The sequence below is a fragment of the Schistocerca americana genome, chromosome 6 (genome assembly GCF_021461395.2).
Source record: "Schistocerca americana isolate TAMUIC-IGC-003095 chromosome 6, iqSchAmer2.1, whole genome shotgun sequence".
Lineage (NCBI taxonomy): Eukaryota > Metazoa > Arthropoda > Insecta > Orthoptera > Acrididae > Schistocerca > Schistocerca americana.
This window is the reverse complement of record NC_060124.1, coordinates 22,983,078-23,002,254: the sequence shown is the minus strand read 5'-3', so window position 1 is coordinate 23,002,254 and position 19,177 is coordinate 22,983,078. Positions and strand designations below refer to the sequence as shown.

At 36.2% G+C, this 19,177-nt stretch overlaps 1 protein-coding gene across 1 annotated transcript in view; it reads left to right on the top strand.

Moving 5' to 3' along the window:
• LOC124619377 (nesprin-1) overlaps positions 1 to 18,147 on the top strand; it is a 635,455-nt gene extending 617,308 nt beyond the window's left edge. Inside the window, exons 131-137 of the mRNA XM_047145705.1 lie at positions 1,386 to 1,424; positions 7,115 to 7,286; positions 7,428 to 7,628; positions 8,247 to 8,381; positions 9,102 to 9,383; positions 10,777 to 10,841; positions 16,553 to 18,147. Of these exons, the coding sequence (XP_047001661.1) occupies positions 1,386 to 1,424; positions 7,115 to 7,286; positions 7,428 to 7,628; positions 8,247 to 8,381; positions 9,102 to 9,383; positions 10,777 to 10,841; positions 16,553 to 16,772 (1,114 nt within the window). The 3' untranslated portion in view covers positions 16,773 to 18,147. The remainder of the gene's footprint in view (positions 1 to 1,385; positions 1,425 to 7,114; positions 7,287 to 7,427; positions 7,629 to 8,246; positions 8,382 to 9,101; positions 9,384 to 10,776; positions 10,842 to 16,552) is intronic.
• Positions 18,148 to 19,177: the final 1,030 nt, after the last annotated feature.

Sequence of the window (19,177 nt, the reverse complement as noted above, 5' to 3'; positions counted from 1 at the left end):
CGTGTAGCATTTGGAGAATCAATGACGTAATGGACTAAAGGTTTTTCTCCTTAATTTTATTTAAATAATGTCTGCTTATGCTTAATCATTTATGGATGGCAAAGAGGGACATTTGATTCGTTGAAGATTACTCCATCATATTTGAAGATTTCTGGAAGATTGTTCTCAATAAATAATTTACCTGTTTCTTCTTTTAGGGAAATAGTTATTTAATGCCCCCTATAAAACCATATGGGTAAAGCTGGTGTACACAGAAGCAGGTCCCACCTACCAGATTCACAGTTTCATAAGAATAATGTTTCTTTACTTGTCATGTCTTAAACTGATGTGGTTTATTTTCATAAATTTCCAAGCGCCAAGAGAGTGATCAAAAAGTCAAGTGTTTGGTACCTGATTGGCCCTAGAAATTTTTTACTGACAGTAGAGGTTTCAGTGTAAAGAACTCTCAGTTGACCATAGTTTTCAACCTTCATTACACTGAATTCTCACTTTAATTATCCCATGTAGCTGCTTCTGTGGTAAAAGAAAGACTTACCACTTCTAGTAGGATGAGGCCTAATAAAGAGGTACATTGTTCATAGGGACCTCCCAGATGATAACTGCTTGTGTTTCTTATTTTGCTGTAATTAATCTTGCGATGCTCGTGAGATTAATCAAAAGTAGAGAAGGCAGTGAATTATATCTGAGAGTTGCCTTGCATTAGAAGCCTTTCTGTGGCTGTTTAGATATAAAAAATGTTTAAAGAACAAAACAGGATATTTAGATTTAAATAACTTTTTACATAAGCAATATGTTTTCACTACCAAAATATAACTAGAACTTCCCAGGAAGTGCCCAGTTGCACTTAATTCAGACAAGAAAATAAATTCTGTAAACTGTGTTTCATCATATTTATTTGATGAACCTCGTTTTCTCTACATCCCACTTGAATGTCATCTGGAATATAGTTCTGCCTCTTTAATAACTGCACAGTCACAAGCATGCATTATCATTCGCAATTCACAAAGCTGCCCAACTTCTTGATGATTTATGCTTTAAAAGACCATGCTGTGCCAATCATAAATTCATTATATTGTCTGCTTCTAATCAAATCCTTCTTTCCCATTCCTGTTGTTAGTGCAGAACTATTTTTCGGTGCTTTTTATTTTTTTTTTATAAAAAAAGAGTGCTTGCATATGTTGGCGCCCCAAAATCTGATCTAGTGTTGTTGGTAAAACCTGGTGTGCTGCAATGTTTTTTCTTCTTCTTTACCTGTATACCATTCTATAGAGACTGTGTAGTGCATTAAATTGTTTTTGTATTTGCATGTTTGCTGCTGCATTGCTCAGTGTAAACGGGACTTGGTCTTTCTTACTTTCTAGTTTATGGTTGTTGTCTTTTCGCAGGTCTACCTTTGCTGAGGCTTACTATTTTATCTGTGAACAGTTAAGTGGACCTCCTTACTAACTATAGAATACCTGGATAAGTATGTCTAATGTATTATCTATGCTAAGCATTGTACTAAAAACTGCATAATGTACATTTTATTTGCGACTTCCAAAATTAATTGTCGTGACATTAGGAAATTTCATGCATTCACTACTATAGATTATGAAGCCATATTAAAAGTTAGGGACCACAGAAAGCTAATTCTTGTCATCACGGATACGTTACTGTTTGTATTGACAATTTACTGATGTTGGGAATTGTGATGGACAAATTTTGTAGATAGTCGTCCATCCATTAGTTGTTTGTGGCCAAGGTATTGTGAGGGCCACCTTTTAAATTTTTGCAAACAACCCTTAGATGCCACTATTTAAATGTGAAATTACTATTGTTTTAAGATATTGACATTTGTTGCTATTAAAACAACAGTAGCTCAGAAATTTTCTAAGTAATTCGCTTACAGTGAATTTTTAAGAAATAGCGTTCTAAAAAATTGAAATTTCACATTAAAAATTTTGCTACATGGTTTTGTTATGATCCTCCAATTGCTTCATTCAACTTACAGTGGTCAACCACCTTCAGAAAAGACTTTGCAACTAGTTTGCAGACATTTATTATGGTCATGCTCCCATCTGCATTAAATGTAGTGTAGGCTGACCAAAATCAGTAGATGTTTCAGGTCACATCAAAGCTCTGCACAAAATGATTGCAGAGGACTGGCTGACATTGGCTTGCTGTATGATGGGACACCCTTAGTCATGTCGAAAAATGCACGACAATCAGTTCTGTATGAACTTCTAACTGTGATAAAGTTATGCTCTCTATGGATTCTGCACAATTTGACTTAATCTCAGAAACAGGCTCACACCAGTTGCAAGGAAATATTCTAAAAATTTAACACAGGAAATGTAAAATACGTGTACTACAATACAACAGGAGACAAAACTGATCAGCAGTCAATGGCATGGATTGTCAGAAATGAACTAGAATCAACAGAAATGATTCATTCATGAAGTATCTTCATGAAAATGATCATTTGTTTATCTTGGAAAAACTAGATATGTCACCATTATTGCTTTACAGGACTGAAGAATAGTCAGTGCTTAATGATATGCTCCAGTGATAATTTGCTTAATGGTGGGGAAATAATATATCGGCTAGAAACTTCAAAATTCTTTGTTGTCCATATTGATGAGAATTTAAACTGGAAAAAGCACATTTTGGAACTCCCAAAACAACTTAAGTGATGTTATACGTATACAGCTGAAAGTTCTTTCTAGGCACACTTATTTAAGGTTACAATAATACATGTTACACATAAGTATTTATATAACACACTTCATAAATTTAAATATTCTTCAATCGAGTAAAAGCAGTGATACTGTAAATATAACTTAAGATATTTTCCAAAGGTATTGACCTCAGTAATAGCTTTTATGTTTTCAGGAAGTTTGTTAAAATGGGTTACATTTAAATTTCTGTTTTGTGTCATAAGGTGATCATGTATATCACAGTTATTTTGGAGTCTGCAGTCCTTACATAATACATTTATTTCAAGGAGTAAAAAGGTTTCCATAATGTATACACATGGTAATGGAGGAATACCAGATTTCTTAAACAGAGATTTACAAGAGTCTCTAGGCTTCCACTCAAACAGGATTCTAATGGCTCTTTTTTGTAGTTTAAAATTGCTATTAGCTTTGTAGAGTATCCCCAGAAAGTGATCTCATATATAAGACGAGAATGAAAGTAGGCATGATAATGCACTCATTACTGTTTTCTCACGAGAGCATGATTTGTGTGAGCAAAGAAGGTAACTGTTTTGCTCAGTTCTGCGTTGAGATATTCAATATTCTTATTTCATTTTAGGTTGCTCTGCAGCCAGTGTCCTAAGAATTTGGTTTCAGTACTGTTACCAACTAGTTCGTCATTGATAGAGATGGGTGGGATAGACATGTCCTTGTTAGCATTGTGGAATTTTAAGTGCAATGGTTTCTTTACTGTTTATTATAAGCTGATTATTCTGCATTCAGTTGCTAAGTTGTTTTGTTTTATTGACTGCTGTAACTGTTCATTGCTGTCTCTGTTTAGTTGAATTGTGGTGTCATCTGCAAATATGATGTTTTATGTGCATCAACATCATTAATGTACAGAAGGAATAGAAGGGGTCCCATTACTGATCCTTGGGGTATACCACATTTAATTTGTTTGTAGTCAGATAAATGTTTGGATACAGTTTTTAGTTTGGTATTTGTGTGCTTGATGGGCACTGTCTGTTTAGAACTGAAAATTTCACACAATTCTTAATCTTGGTATTACCAGCTATCACATAGCACATAAATCAATTGACCACATGATACAGAAAAACAACTAATTAATGTTTAGTTGCTCATGTTGACCTGATTAAATCACATGACCTTTTCTTTGTTCTCTTATGCAAAGAAAAAATGCATGGATAATGATTTCTTCATTTGAAGTAGCTAATGCTGGATCCTTTCAAAACCAGGTTTTTGAGCTATCAACGTCAGAGTAGAATAAATGTTTCCAGAATTGATTTGAACACATGTAGAAGCGAATAAATTTTGCAGGTGAATAGTTTGAGGAACAATAAAATGATTTGTCTAAAACAGTTTTTTGTTTGTAAGAAGACGGCTACAATTGACTTGAGACTCTTGGACAGCCTATGCACATGTATGCCGTAGCCCTTTTTATACCTGGAAAAGGGGGGGGGGGGGGGGTTCTGCAGCTGAGAACGAAATGTTCTGACTTACAATGCTGATGTAAGCTTGTCTGCTGAATGATCTTCAGACATATTATCAATTTCACTGCAGTGGGGCTACAGATTGTTTCTATGTACTATCAAATATATATATGCAAACCTCACTGGCAATAATAAAAATAAGCAAGCTATTCAAAATTATGTAGCAAATGTTTGGATGACTGTTGCGAGAATTATGTAGTATCCTGTCTTGTGCTATCCTGATTTCCACTAGTTTTTCATTTGTTATAAGACCTGTCTGAAAAGTATCAGTACAGTGGTAACCGTAGCCAATATTTAGTCTGTTGTCAACTATCTAAAAAATAGTATTGGTGATTATTTATTTGAAAAAAGAAAAAAAATGGATCAGAGTATTTGTATTACATTTTAGTGCAAAAACAGAATAAAGAGCAGCAAAGTGTGAGAACTGTTAAATATTGCTTGTGGTGAGTCTGCAATGAGTAAAACAAGGGCTTAGATTTACAAGTGATATAAATGTTTCAAAGAAGGCACTGAAGATGATGAGCATATGAACACTGCAACACATTGTTAGCCAATGAAATTGCAGAAAGATTGAAAGAAACAATTATGAACAGTCATTAGATCCCAATGAGAGAAGTTGCTGACAGATCATGGGATATCAGATAGCCCATGCCATGAAATTTTTCAGATATTTTGAGTATGAAATGTATGACAGCAAAACGTGTTACAAAATTGTTATTGAATTTTGATAAAATCAGTGTCAAATGCAAGTTGCTCTGATGCCACTAGACAAAATCAACAACAATGCAGAACTACTGAAATATACCATAAGAAGTGGTGCTGATTTTGAAACTAAGGCTCAGTTCAATGGAATTCTGAACTGTCTAGACCGAAGGAAGCTCGATAGTTGCAGTTCACTATGAAAGTTATGCTGGCTGTGTTCTATTTTAAGTACTTAGTGCACCATGAGTTCTTCACACAAGGTTGATGATTGATATGAAGTTCTGCTTAAAAGTTCAATGCCGTCTGCTTGAAACAGTCCGAAGGAAAATGAGCAGATTTATGGAAAAACAATTCATTGCTTTTGCGCCAAGATAATGCACCTGCTTATGCTTCAAGGATTGTTCATGTATTTTTGATCAAAAACAATTCTGTAATGATGCCTGAGCCTGTATATTCACATGATGTGCCCCATGTGACTTTTTTATTTTTCCGAAAATAAAGTAAAGCTTAAACGGATGTTGTTATACAAGGATAGGTGAAATTAACAGCATGTTCTCTGTATAGTTAAAAACTGTCTCATAGATAAGAGTTCCAGATGTGGGAAAAATGCTGTTACAAGTGGACAATGTCTGACAGGTACTACTTTCAAGGATGTGACGTTGACGTTGGTGAATACATAAAATTCTTTCCAAAAACACACAAATTTCAGTTATTTTTTGAACATCATTAATGCTCTTTTTAATACCTCCACCTCCTTTGCATATCCTTATTAGTGTTTATAATACAGCAGTCCTGTTCTTATGCCGTGTAACTCCGTGTGACAGATTATTTCTTTCTATTTGTGTTCTGTCTGCTGAATGCTGGTTACGTATCATCTATGTACCAATGGTTCTGCCTCTTGCATGTAAATTCCTCTTGCAACTTTCATGTTATATTGTAAGGCATGAACCTTCAAGAACAACATATTCATTTCTATGTGGTGACATTGATGGCCTGGGGGGCTGTATATGCAACACCCTTATTCATTGCCAAGTACTTTGTTTTCAGTGGCATTTTAAATATACATGGGAGATGGAGGTTTAGTCAGGAGTGCCACAGGAGAATGTGATAGGACCACTCTTATTCTGTTTGTAAACAAAAGATGTAATGGACAGAGTTAGCAGCAATCTGTGATAGCTTGCCGATGACGCTGTAGTGTATGGGAAGTGTCATCGTTGAGTGAGTGACTGTGGGAGGATACAAGATGGCTTAGACAAAATTTGTAGTTGGTGTGATGAACAACAGTTTACCCAAAATGTAGAGGAATGTAAGTTAATAAAAATGGTTAGAAAAAACAATCTTGTAATGTTTGAATACAGTATTACTAGTGTGCTGCTTGGCACAGTCAGGTTGATTATCCCATCATGTTGCAAAGGCATGTGAAATGGAATGAGCATGCAAGGACGATTGTATAGAAGGTGAATAGTTGACTCTGGTGTATTCAGAGAAGTTCTATAAAAAAAAGCCCATGTATAAAGCTCAAGTTTTTGGGACCCAGCCAGGCCGTATTGAAGGAAGACATTGAAGCAATTCACAGGCATGCTGCTTGATGTTCTACTAGTAAGTTGAAGCAGCATGCAAGTATTATGGATATGCTTTGTGAACTGAAATGGGAATCCCTGGAGGGAAGGTTATGTTCTTTTCATGAAACAGTGTTGAGAAAGTATAGGGAACTGGTATTTGAAGCTGACTGCAGAATGATTCTGCTGCCACCAATGTCCATTTCATCTAAGGACATTGAACATAAAATAAGAGCTGTTAGGGCTTGTACGGACATACACAGATAGTAGTTTTCCCTTCACTCTGTTTTCAAGTGGAACAGGAAAGGAAATAATTAGTAGTAGTACGAGGTACCCTCCATCATGTGCCATATGGTGTGGCTTTCGGAATATGTATATTGAGGTAGAATGTCAGTGCTACACTACCCTATGTAAATAATAAACACAGTTAAATGATAAACACAGTATGTGACAAAACAGCAGTGAAAACTGAGCTGGTGTAAATAATGTAGGAAGATAGTATTAAAGCTTATTAATTAAATTTTTTTCTGTACAAAGTGGTTTCTTTGGTAAAAGAAATAAATAATTATATTAGTGTTTAAATGTTAATTCTCATTTTTGAGATTGTTTGTAAATTAATTTTACCTTTTTCTGACCAATAATCATGAATAATTATTTCTTTTGACAGCGAGAGTACAAGACTGACATGTCCACTCTGCTCACGACGTAACTGGCAGCAATTGGATAATGACTTATGGCGATTAGAACAGTGGCTGCAGTATGCTGAAGCAACACAGAGTGCTCAGAGTTCTCCTCCCAATAACATTGAGAAACTGGAAGATACAATACAGGACCATAGGGTGAGATATCACTGGTTGCATATGCTGGTTAAATTAGTCTGTGTATTGTGTCAGTGTTCTGTTAAAACATTTTTAATGGTAGTTCTTTTAAGTGAATGATATAAAAGGATAGTTTGTAACTGGACAGTTATATCTTTTTAGGAATTTCTAATGGATCTGGACAGCCACAAGAGCATTGTTGTTTCACTCAACATAGTGGGCAGCCATCTTGCAGACCATACAGAAGATATAGAACATGCAGAACAACTGCGAGCACGGTTAGCAACAACAAACAGTCGTTGGGACGCTGTGTGTCGAGCAGCTGCAAGATGGCAAGCTCAGCTGCAGGTCGCTTTGATGGAGGTTAGTAGAGTGTATTTTTCTGTTATATTGTTATCAAAATTGTTCATAGAAGCTACATATATTATTAGTTCCCTCCGTTTTGAGTATTGCAGAAGCCAGTACTAACTTACAAATAAAAGCATGTAGTGGCCATGTTAAACATTTTGAATTGGACAACCTGGGTATAAGGTGTTGAGTGACATGGTACAATGGTTAAGGCTCTGGACTCACATTTAGGAATTTAGATCCCCATCTATTCATCCAGTGTTAGGGTTTCTGAATTTTCCCTAAACCAATCGAGCTGAATTATGGGGTGGTTCCTTCGAAAATTAAGTAATTCATTTTCTTTGTCTTATCCAAGCAAGTGTTCACTTTCTAATGCCTTGGCATTGAGAGGATCTTAATTCCTAACCACCCTGGTAAGAGGAGGGAGTACCTGTTCGCTTTCAAATATAACCATAGGCCTGATTTTTTTTAATAGCCCTTTGTGCCTATTTAATGTTCATTTGAAATTGTTACTTTCTTGAGCAACTGCCATATCGAGAATGTATATATATTTTGATGAAAAATAGATGACATGGCTTCCATGAATGTAATTAACAGTGTAATTTAATTTTTTGTATTATCACTCTGTTTCAGAATTCCGAATTTCATCATATCATTGAAGAACTTGTAGAGTGGCTTGAAAAAACTGAAAATATCATCAGGCAGACTGAGCCTGTAGACTTGGCTGATGATGCAGCTGTGATAGAAGCTAAATACAACAAATTTAGGGTGGGTTATTTTCATTGTTCATTTATATTTTTGCTAATTGGAATGGGCAAAATGGAATTAGTGTAGCTGACATTTTACAGTTCATTGACTTTTAATTCCAGGTGGTGACCAGCTTCTTGAATGTCAAAGCTATAATCTAATACTCATAAAATATGTTACACATTAGAATCAAAATTGTGTATTATATACTTATTTCTAATAGGCCACAAAGCATGGCAACCATTCAATGAATGAAATCAATAAGCTTAATGAAATATGAAATAGGAAAACTGAATATAAAATATCGAGTATGTGATGGGGAGTTGTAAACTATGATTGTACCTGTAGAGTACACTGCCAAATAATATTTGCATCTGTCAAGACCAGTGTCTCATTTTTGAGCAAAGTAACCTATATAATTTTATTGATATAATGAATTCATTTTCTGTTCCTCTGGCATCCCCATTTGCATTATGACTTCAAATAAAAACTTCTAATAAGTCACATCCTTTTCTTTTTCTGTCCCTCACTCTGTTTTTTCAATATAATTCTCAAAGTTTTTTTTTCCTGGCCATAAGCACTGAACACTTTTTGTAAATTTTTACAATTATTTCAATTTTGTTTCCATTTTAAAATTGTTTTTCAGAAGTTTAAAGAGTGTTTCCTTTGTTTATATTATTTGGTCTGCAACACCAAAAGAGACGTGGCAGTTTCATTTGACTACTGTATGTCTTATTGCAGGAACTGCGCAGTGATCTTGAGCGCTGTGAACCACGAGTAATGTCGCTTCAAGAGGCGGCTGACCAGCTTTTGCGTCAGCCAGAGGAAGAGGGTGGCGTGAACACTGGCAGCAATACATGGGCCAGGCTTACAGATCTGAGGTTACGCCTGCAATCACTGAGACGCCTCACAGGCGTCTATGTGCTTAAATTAGGTGCTGTATTAGGGCGTGAGCCATCTGAGATGGGTACACCAGTGCCTTCAGCCACTGCTGCTACATCATTGGCCAGTTTGCCTTTGGAGGTGAGTTTCTTCTTTTTCTCTTTTTGGTGAGGAGTAAAAAAAAAAAAAGTATATGCATCATTTCACTTCATTACCATTTGGACAAAAGTTAATTTTGCCTCTCTCTTACTAATCTTTTGTTCTAATTAATATTGTTACCATTACTATGATTTTTCACTTCTTTTAAACAGCACTAAAAATGGCAATAATAGTGGCTGATTTGTGGTCCATAATATTTACACAATTAATGGTTGGCTAGTATTACACTTATTTAATATAAGCTGTGCAAGTACACTTCATTTTCTCGTAATCAAAAGTGTTGTAAAGTCTGTAAAACTTTTCACAATATAGTTCTTGCATAAAAAGTTCTCGGTTTACTTGTCACATCAAATTTGAATAAAAATAACACACTTTCAATGATTGCCCCCACCATCGTTGTCACGGACTAAATAACCTACCTTGTTATGGCAAGTAAATAGAGAAATTTTTATGCAAAAGTGTTGTAATGTTGAGTTAAATTAATCTGAATAGTATTTGAATTTTTTGTGGCTATCCTTGTTTATTAAACAGTGAACTGTATCTGTTTATCAGAGTGTTTTCAGAGTGATTTGTGGAAACAAATGTCCCTGGCTTATTATTACTAGCCGGTGAATATAAATTGCAACGTAATATAATAATGGTCTACAAAACCATTAGCAGTTAACTGTCAATTTTACAGAGGGAACATGAAAGAAAGCTAGGGAGACTGTTCGGAAAGTAGTGTACTTGCACAGTGACAGCATATGTGGTAAAAATGGCGATGCTAAATAAATAATTTTACAATGCATTTCACAGTTTATACGTCTCTTATGCAAAAACTGTGACATTAAATATAGTAGCTTAACATGATAGACTGGTACAGATACTAGATTCTTAAAACTCCTTAATAACTGATAACAGTTTCATATTTCGGAGCCACACATTTAATAGTACTCTTACTCCAACATAACAAGGCATTTATGAGTTACATTGATTCTCTCCCCTCCTCTACAACTATCCCCCCACCTTCATCTCTTTCTTTTTTCTGTCTTACATATGAGTTCCTACTATGAACTTTGATGGATTTCTGTACCATTCTTGTTACTCGTATTGTGTATAGTTTTGTGGAGTGCATGGGCAACTTATTTTATACAATACACGTCACATACTTTAATGAAATTTAGGTATGCTCTTTCGACTGAAGAAAATTACTTTAAAATATTGGCTTATTTAAAGGGTAGATATTTACAGAGCTCATAGATCAAGCATATTATTCACTTGCAAAGCACAGTATTCTAGAAAACATATATCAGAAAAATTTTCACAGTTTAAAAAGTAATGTATCTAGTGTTTGCACAGTTGATTTGGTTCTGCACTTTTTATTGTTTTTCTACAGCTTGTGAACCAGACATCCAGCAGCCAAGCTGATGTCTCATTGCATGGTGACCAGCAACAAGGAAGGTAGGTGACAAATAGCCAGCATGTCGTGTCCCTTGTACTGCACTGCACCTTAGCATAACAAAAGCTGTTATATTATTTTAGTTTACTCTGAGAATGTTAACATCCAGATACGCATAAGAAAGTATCTCTTCATGTTTGAAGGTAACCACCATATAGCAAATACCAGTTTTGTTAAGGAAAAATAGTTGATACATCGGACATATGTGTGAAAATGAGGAAATGTGTTACCTTGCATAATTTTATCCTTTGTTTGGATAGCCCAGCAAATATGTTATGACAATTATGAGAAAAGTTTGAAAAGATGTAGTATGTGTAATCTTATGCTGTGGTGATTGTTGATGGCCAGATTACTGAATATCTTAAAACAAATGTCAGTAAACACAAACAGGAAGAGCCAAATACTGATCTGAAACTGATTGATATGTGTGCATGGACACATGTGACACCACATAGATTTTACTAGTTTTGTGTTTCTGCACTTCTCTCTCAGACATACAACCACTAAGTCACCTCAACTGAATCCACTTCTATTGTCCTGTTGGAGATAGTAGTCATTATTTTATCCTGACCTGAGAAAGAATTCACCCGTCCATCGGAGGCAAGCCATCATTTAATGTATTACTGGAGTCGTATTGAGACTTGCAGTATGTCGTAGCCCAAAGGTGTGCCTGAGGACAAAAGTGTGTCTCATCTTAGAGATGTATCAGAGATGAAAGAATGTTAAATATATCATGGTCGCAAAATATTGACACAAATTACTTACAGAAGAATAGGAAAACCGGTAGGAGCCAACCTCAAGGAAGTTCAGTTTGGGTCCCAGAGAAATGTATGAATACACATGGCAATACTGACCTTATGGCTTATCCTGGAAAATAGGTCATAGAAAGGCATAGCATTTCTAGCTTTAGAAAAACCTATTTACCATGTTGACTGGAATACCCTCTTTGAAATTTTGACAGTAGCAGGGATAAAATACAGGAAATGGAAGGTTATTTTCAACTTATACAGAAACCAGACTGCAATTATAAGAGTAGAAAGATATGGGAGATCAGCTGTAGTTGAGAAGGTAGTGGGACAGAGTTGCAGCATACCCCAATGTCATTCAGTATGTATATTAAGTGAATGTGATGGGGTTGTAGGCTGTCCCCATTGTTATCAGGCCGTACAGTCAGCAAACTGTGGGGGGGATTTGGAATTAAAGTTCAGAGAGAAGAAAGTAAAACTTTGAACTTTGATGATGACATTGTGGTTTCTGTCAGATGTGATAAATGACTTGCAAAAGTAGTATAACAGAATAAATAGTGTCTTGAAAAGAAATTTTAAAATGGAGATTAACCTAAGTAAAACAAGGGCAATGAAATGTATTTGAATTATATCAGGAGTTTTGCTATGTTAGCAGCAAAATAGCTTATGATAGACAAAGTAGTGCGAGTATACGAGACGTTTTTTTAAGTAAGGTCTGTTTTGTTGTAGACACTAGTAGTTCACGCGCATACTGCTACGAGCGCATTAATCATGTACCTGCATGCCTCAGGAACAACTGTGCTCAGTTTCAGCTCTGTAGCTAACCTGTACGGTTCTGTTCTATGCTTTCAAAATGTCTAAGACTATCAACTCACCCGCCCCGTGTGAGGTTCGCTCATTGATATGGTTTTTGTCAGCAAGGAACTTGTCTCCTGCAGAAATTCATCAACAGATTTGCAAAGTGTGTGGTGATACTGTTATGAGTGAAAGCAAAGTGTGTAAGTGTGTATGAGAATTCAAAGATGACTGTACAAAATCCATGATGAGGTCACCCTTCTTTGATTACAGACTATTTGGTGGCTTCAGCTGAAGTGAGGATTCGTGAAAACAGGCGTTTCATAATAACGGGTCTCTCAAACGAATTTTCTGATGTGTCGAGATCAGTGCTTTACAACATTGTTTCTGAACACCTAAAGTTTAGGAAACTGTGTTCCCATTGGGTCCCAAAAATCCTAACAGAGGTCCACAAAAACCAAAGATTTGAGTGTGCGATGAAGTTCTTGACTAGTTATCACGAAGAAAGTGACGGCTTCTTGAGTCAGATCGTAACTGTAGATGAAACATGGGTTTGGCATATTACGCAGAGCGATTGAAAACAAAAGATATAGCATGCTGACAAAGGGAATTGTCCTTCCTCATACTGAAGGTCAGACCCGCGATTAATTGGACAGTTTTTTGGCTGGTAAGTTTTAGATCACCCACCCTACAGTCCTGATCTTGCGCAGAGCAATTACCATCTGTTCCTCCACCTCACACAACACCTCATTGGCAACCGTTACAATGATACCGATGACTTGAAAACGGCAGTTATGAAGAGGGTATTTTAAAATTGGTTGATTGGTATGATACGTGTTTGAACGAACTTGGCAACTATGTCGAAAAATGGAGTGAAGTATGTACTTTCTGAAAATAAATGTACTTTTTTGAAATAACCTTTCATTGTGTACTTGTGTTCAAACAGACCTTACTTAAAAAAAACACGCCTCGTAAAATGCAGACTGGAAATAGCAATAAAAGCATTTTTGAAAAAGGAGAAATCTGTTGACATCTAATATAAATTTAAGTGTTCTGATCTTTCTTGTCTGGAGTGTAGCCTTGTAAGGAAATGGGGTGTGACCAATAGGCAGTTCAGACAAGAAGAGAATAGAAGCTTTTGAAATGTGATGCTGTAGATGAATGTTTAAGATTAGATGAGTAAATTGAATAACAAATGACGATGTACTGAATCAAATTGGGTGGGTGGGGGATTGTGGCACAAAATGTCTAAAAGAAGGGATTAATTGATAGGACACATCCTGAGGCATCAAGGAATTGCCAGTTAGGTAATGGATGGAATGTGATTGGTAGAAATAATAGAGGGAGATCAAGACTTGAATACACTAAATAGATACAAAGGGATGTAGGTTGTTGTAGTCATGCAGAGATGAAGAGGCTTGTTGAGGATAAACTAGCATGGAGAGGTGTATCAAAGTCATCCTCAGACTGAAGACCTCAACAACAGCATACAGCAACAAGACTGCACTTCAAATGAATCTAAGGAAGTGAGGGACGCAGTAGTTGTAGCTTAACCCCCATGTTGTTCCATGTGTGCATAAAGCTAGCTGTAAATGAAACTATGGAGAAATTTGGAATGAGAATTAAAATTATGGGAGAAGAATTAACAGTTTTAAGAACCAGGGATGACATTGTAATTCTGCCAGATGTGGAAAAGGACTTGAAAGGTCAGTTTATGGAATGGATGGTGTTTTGAAAAGAGATAACTGACTGTAGCAGAAGGAAGAGAAAAGAAAAATACAGAATGTCAATAGCAAGAAAAGCTTTTCTGAAGAACAGAAATATTTTAACATTGGATATAAATTTAAGGAAATCATTTCCAGTGTATTTTTCTGGAGTGTAGCCTTATTTCGAAGTGAAATGTGGAGAATAAACAGTGTAGATAACAAGAGCACAGAATCTCTAAGCTGTTACAGAAAAATGCTGAAGACTAGATGTATAGAGGGATAACAAAGAGAAGATGTGTGGCAAAAGTTGCCCAAATGTCAGAAGGGTTAACAGGACACGACCTGAGTCATCAGGAGATGGTTCATTTAGTAAGAGAGGGATGAGCTGTGAATACCTGTGATGTATGGTAGCCAAGGTAACACAGAAACACTGTCTTCACATATGCGTACACATTGATTACTCCACCACGCAAACATATGGGGTTACACTCGTCTGTTATGAGACATTCTCAGGGGTGGGATGTCCGTTGGGGGCCGAACTGCACAATAACCCTGGGTTTGGTGTGGGTGGGTGGACTTCTGTGGTCTGTTATGGGGTTGTGAACCACTGAGAGGGCTATGGCAGGACGAAGCCTCTCCGTCATTTCTAGGCCCCGGTCTAGCACACACACACACACACACACACACACGCACACACACACACACTCACACACACACACTCCGTCAGCTTGACATTAAAGGATATGTCCACAAAGTTGCAGCAGACCGCTGCCACACACAGTGGCATAACATGTAGTCATCTACCATTGAAATTACATGCCATCGACTTATCACCGATCTATCTCTCATGCATACACACTCACATCTCTATAATGACAACATGTTAGTTTCAGTCTGGAATTTGACTGTGTGAAAGAGAGAAATTGTTCTTGTCAGATGTCTTTTAACTTAATCATGTGGCACCATTTGCGTGGATGAAATATGTGTCTCTGACATGAACATTTGGAGGGTGCCATGTACCAATTATACTCATATTCATGCTACACTCTGCTTTAAATATCTTCTATGTTTCACATAATTTTCATGTCCCCTTCATGGTGCTGCTGCTTTCACAGTGTATAGCTTAATGTATGTGTGGAAATATTCAAATTGCGGTAATTTTGATCAATATGTCTAAGAGTGATGGTGGTGAAAGGAAATTATTCTGCTTTTCGTCAATTACATTGTGTAATGTTTTTTATTGTTATGATAAAGGTATTTTTCAAAGAATGGATGTCATCTGAACTAAGAGACTGTATTTTGTAATTTTTAAATATTTATATCTGTCATGGTTAAAACTGTTTGGAAATTTATATTTTAACTGAAGACTGAAGAAAAAGATGCCAGTATCCTTTACAGAACCATAAGTATCTAATTCATTGATGAAATGTTTATGAAATGACAACAATGTTGTGTAGAATATTGTGTACAGATTAAAACACATCTTCAGTGCAGTGCAGATCAAATATAGCATAACACTATAAATAGTCAAATTACTGATGTCTTCACATTTGTGTGTGTGTGTGTGTGTGTGTGTGTGTGTGTGTGTGTGTGTGTGTTTTCCCCCCCTTGGATATTTATATTTAAGTAAATGTTGGGACAGCTCTGAGTTCCTCTGCATATCTTTGACATAATACCAAATAAAAACTCTCTTAATTTGTTTATACAGCATGCATAATTCTCCTTTCTTATTCCTTGGGGGTCTGCATCCTGAATGTGCATTCAGATAACACACTATTCCATTTGTTCTTTCCAACTCTAATACAATGGCATCATTGAAGATATAGCGCAAGCAATTACTTTGAGATATGTCCTGAGATTAAAACTGGAGATGGCAAGGAATGGTGACTGGGAGCATTGCTGTAAAAGGGGTAGGATCCCATTAGTGCAAAATACTTGAATGTTGAAATAAAATTTCATATTTGCTTTTCATAAGAGTGAAGGTCTCTTGTTATGTAGCAAAAATAGGCTTGGACAGATCAGTTGTTTTATTATTTTTATATTGTTGTTTAAATGCTATTGATTTAGAAGTACACCCTTTTTACTGCCATTGAGTGTCAGTTGGTATGGGAACATCTCCCAGGCTGTGGCTAAGCCATGTCTCCGCAATATCCTTTCTTTCAGGAGCGCTAGTTCTGCATAATTCGCAGGAGAGCTTCTGTAAGTTTGGAAGGTAGGAGACAAAGTACTGGCAGAAGTAAAGCTGTGAGGATGGGGTGTGAGTCGTGCTTGGGTAGCTCAGTTGGTAGAGCACTTGCCCGTGAAAGGCGGAGGTCCCGAGTTCGAGTCTTGGTCCAGTACACAGTTTTAATCTGCCAGGAAGTTTCATATCAGTGTGTATGTTTTACCCCTTCAGTTTTCACACAACAAAATATTTCAGTGGCACAGGTATGAAATAAACTAACACTTTATTTTTACACTTTACAGTGACACGGACATGGACACAAGTGTACTTACACGTGGATACCGGTTTCTCGGCCGTGTCATACGTGCATCATTGCCCATCCAGGCACTGATGCTACTGTTATTAGGAGTTGCATCTCTGGTTCCAACAGGTGAAGAAGACTATGCTTGCAACCTGAGCAATACATTTGCACGTGGCCTGGAGCCAATGCTCCGCTATCCTAATGGGCCACCACCTGTATAAATTAAGAAAAGAATCTTTCTTAATAAAATTGTATTAATACTAAGTACTTCCATGGATATCGGTTCCGATTGTACAGCTGATAAGTTAGGGCTGCTGGTAATCTGTTACAGATGCCAGATTGTAAAATATGTTTGTGTATCTTCAGGTACAAAATTGAAGGTTTGTGACCTTTAGGAGTCTCTTGTGGAGATGTTTTGTCTTACTGAGCAAGAACTGTAACACCTGAAAAAATCTTTGGAAGCCAATTTAATTATAAACATAGAACTTCTATTTTTATCAAGAGAATGTATAAATTTTCTCAAAGGAAAATAGACTGAATAGTAACTCTAGCTTGAATATTGTACTGCTTTCTTCCATGTTAATACTCCCAGATTTTTCTTGATGAGATTGACTTTATGACAGAAAAGTCAGTTTGATATAAGGGTCATCAAGGTACTTAATCTGTCGCTAAAAGACTTTATTAGTATACTGCTGTTTCTCTGCAAAGCAGATGCCAAGATACGTTACGGATCATTATGCAATGATTCATTTCCAACTTGCATTTATGTTACAATGATATTTCCTGTTAGTTTATAAATAGATCATTTATCTTCATGTTGATCTGATAAGCTTCTTTCCATGTGCTTATAAAATTATTTTTTTACAGAACTTTGTTCCTGGTAGCAATTGTTACTTAATGTCGAAAGTAAATTCAGCGATTGATTATATATTGTAAAATAATTCTGTAATTGTTATTGTACATAAAGGATGATATTCTTAATGAATATGAAGACGCAAAAAAAGACGTGCACCTATTGTAATATTTGGTATTTGAAGGATGATACTTTTTTATAAATGAGAATCGCTTTCTGTATATCAGGGGATAGCTGTGAAGCTTGTATTTCCTTTTGTTTTGTTTGTATTTGCAAATTTTATGTGAAGAGGTGGCTCTGTGGAAAAGATTTTGTTCTGTGTACATGAATTCCTGTGTTATGTCCAGAGGAGTGGAACACTCTGAACGTAAGGGAGGAATTCTGTAGTTATGTGGTGAGGAACTCGGCAATCCTGTGAGTAAGCTCTCCAGCTCACAGGTTCTGTGTTCCTCCCGCAGAATGAACAAAAGTGTCCAGTCCACTCTGAATTCACCTCTTGTGTATTTGTGGAATGTTTATTTTTTTTGTTAAAGATATTCTGTTGTACCTTATAATCTCATAAACTTCTTGTGTGTAATTAATATTTTTGTGGTCCTTTTGCTGTGGGCTACGGCTATAGATACAGAAATAACACTACTTCCTGCTTGTTTACTTCTTGCATTTTATTGTATTTTTATAACGAAGAGCTTAGCAGGTTTGTGGTATTTACAGTTAAAAGAAATAAATACGTTGACATTAAAAAACCTTTGTCTTTTATAATGAAATTTTCATCCTGATGTCCTAAATCATCTCCCTCACTATATCTTTGAAAAGAAAACTAATTCCTCAGTATTCCTTTCATAAGAAACAGTTGCTGTAACAAAGGGAGGAAAACAATTCAGGGAAGCATGAAACATATTACTGTGAAGAGGATTGTGACCACTGGGGGGAGGGTAGGAAGATGGGGTAAGACAATGATCTAAAAATGGGAGAAAGATCTTTAAAATACGTAAGAATCATATGAGGGTAGTTGGCAAAAATTCTGTACTGATACTTTTCAGTCTACCCCCCTCCCCATTTGCGATGTAAGAGGAAATATAGTAGGCAGAAGTATGGAACTCTTGAGGTGCCTTATTTGCTATTTTCACCTTAAAAATACTCTATAGGCACAAATATTAACCAGAAGATATGTTAGTTTTTTTTTTCCTGGGAGAAACATTACAGCAGTGAAAGAGGCACTGCAGCAAGCTGATGACTTTTCAGCAACTGCACTACGTTGCCTTTCAATATATTTAACTTGCAACTCCTACTCCACAATCGTGTGCTGCTGCAGTCATTTTCATGTTTTTGATAATAATCAGTCTATATGTTGACTGCTATATATGAGAGCACTGCAGCTGGGATAAAATTTGTGCCTGGAATTTGAATTGTAAATTACTGTCTAATGTGGTATAATACCTCTGTAGTATTAATGGCAAATTAAATTTTACTTTCATATTCATTCCATGGAAGGTTGTTATTGAAGATGTATGCATGTCTTAAAAGACTGTCCGCTCTCCCTCTCATACACCATAAATTGACTAGTTTCTTAAAACTGATTAAAGAATTTATATCTAAAAACAAAGATGATGTGACTTACCAAATGAAAGTGCTGGCAGGTCGACAGACACACAAACATACACACAAAATTCAAGCTTTCGCAACAAACTGTTGCCTCATCAGGAAAGAGGGAAGGAGAGGGAAAGACGAAAGGATGTGGGTTTTAAGGGAGAGGGTAAGGAGTCATTCCAATCC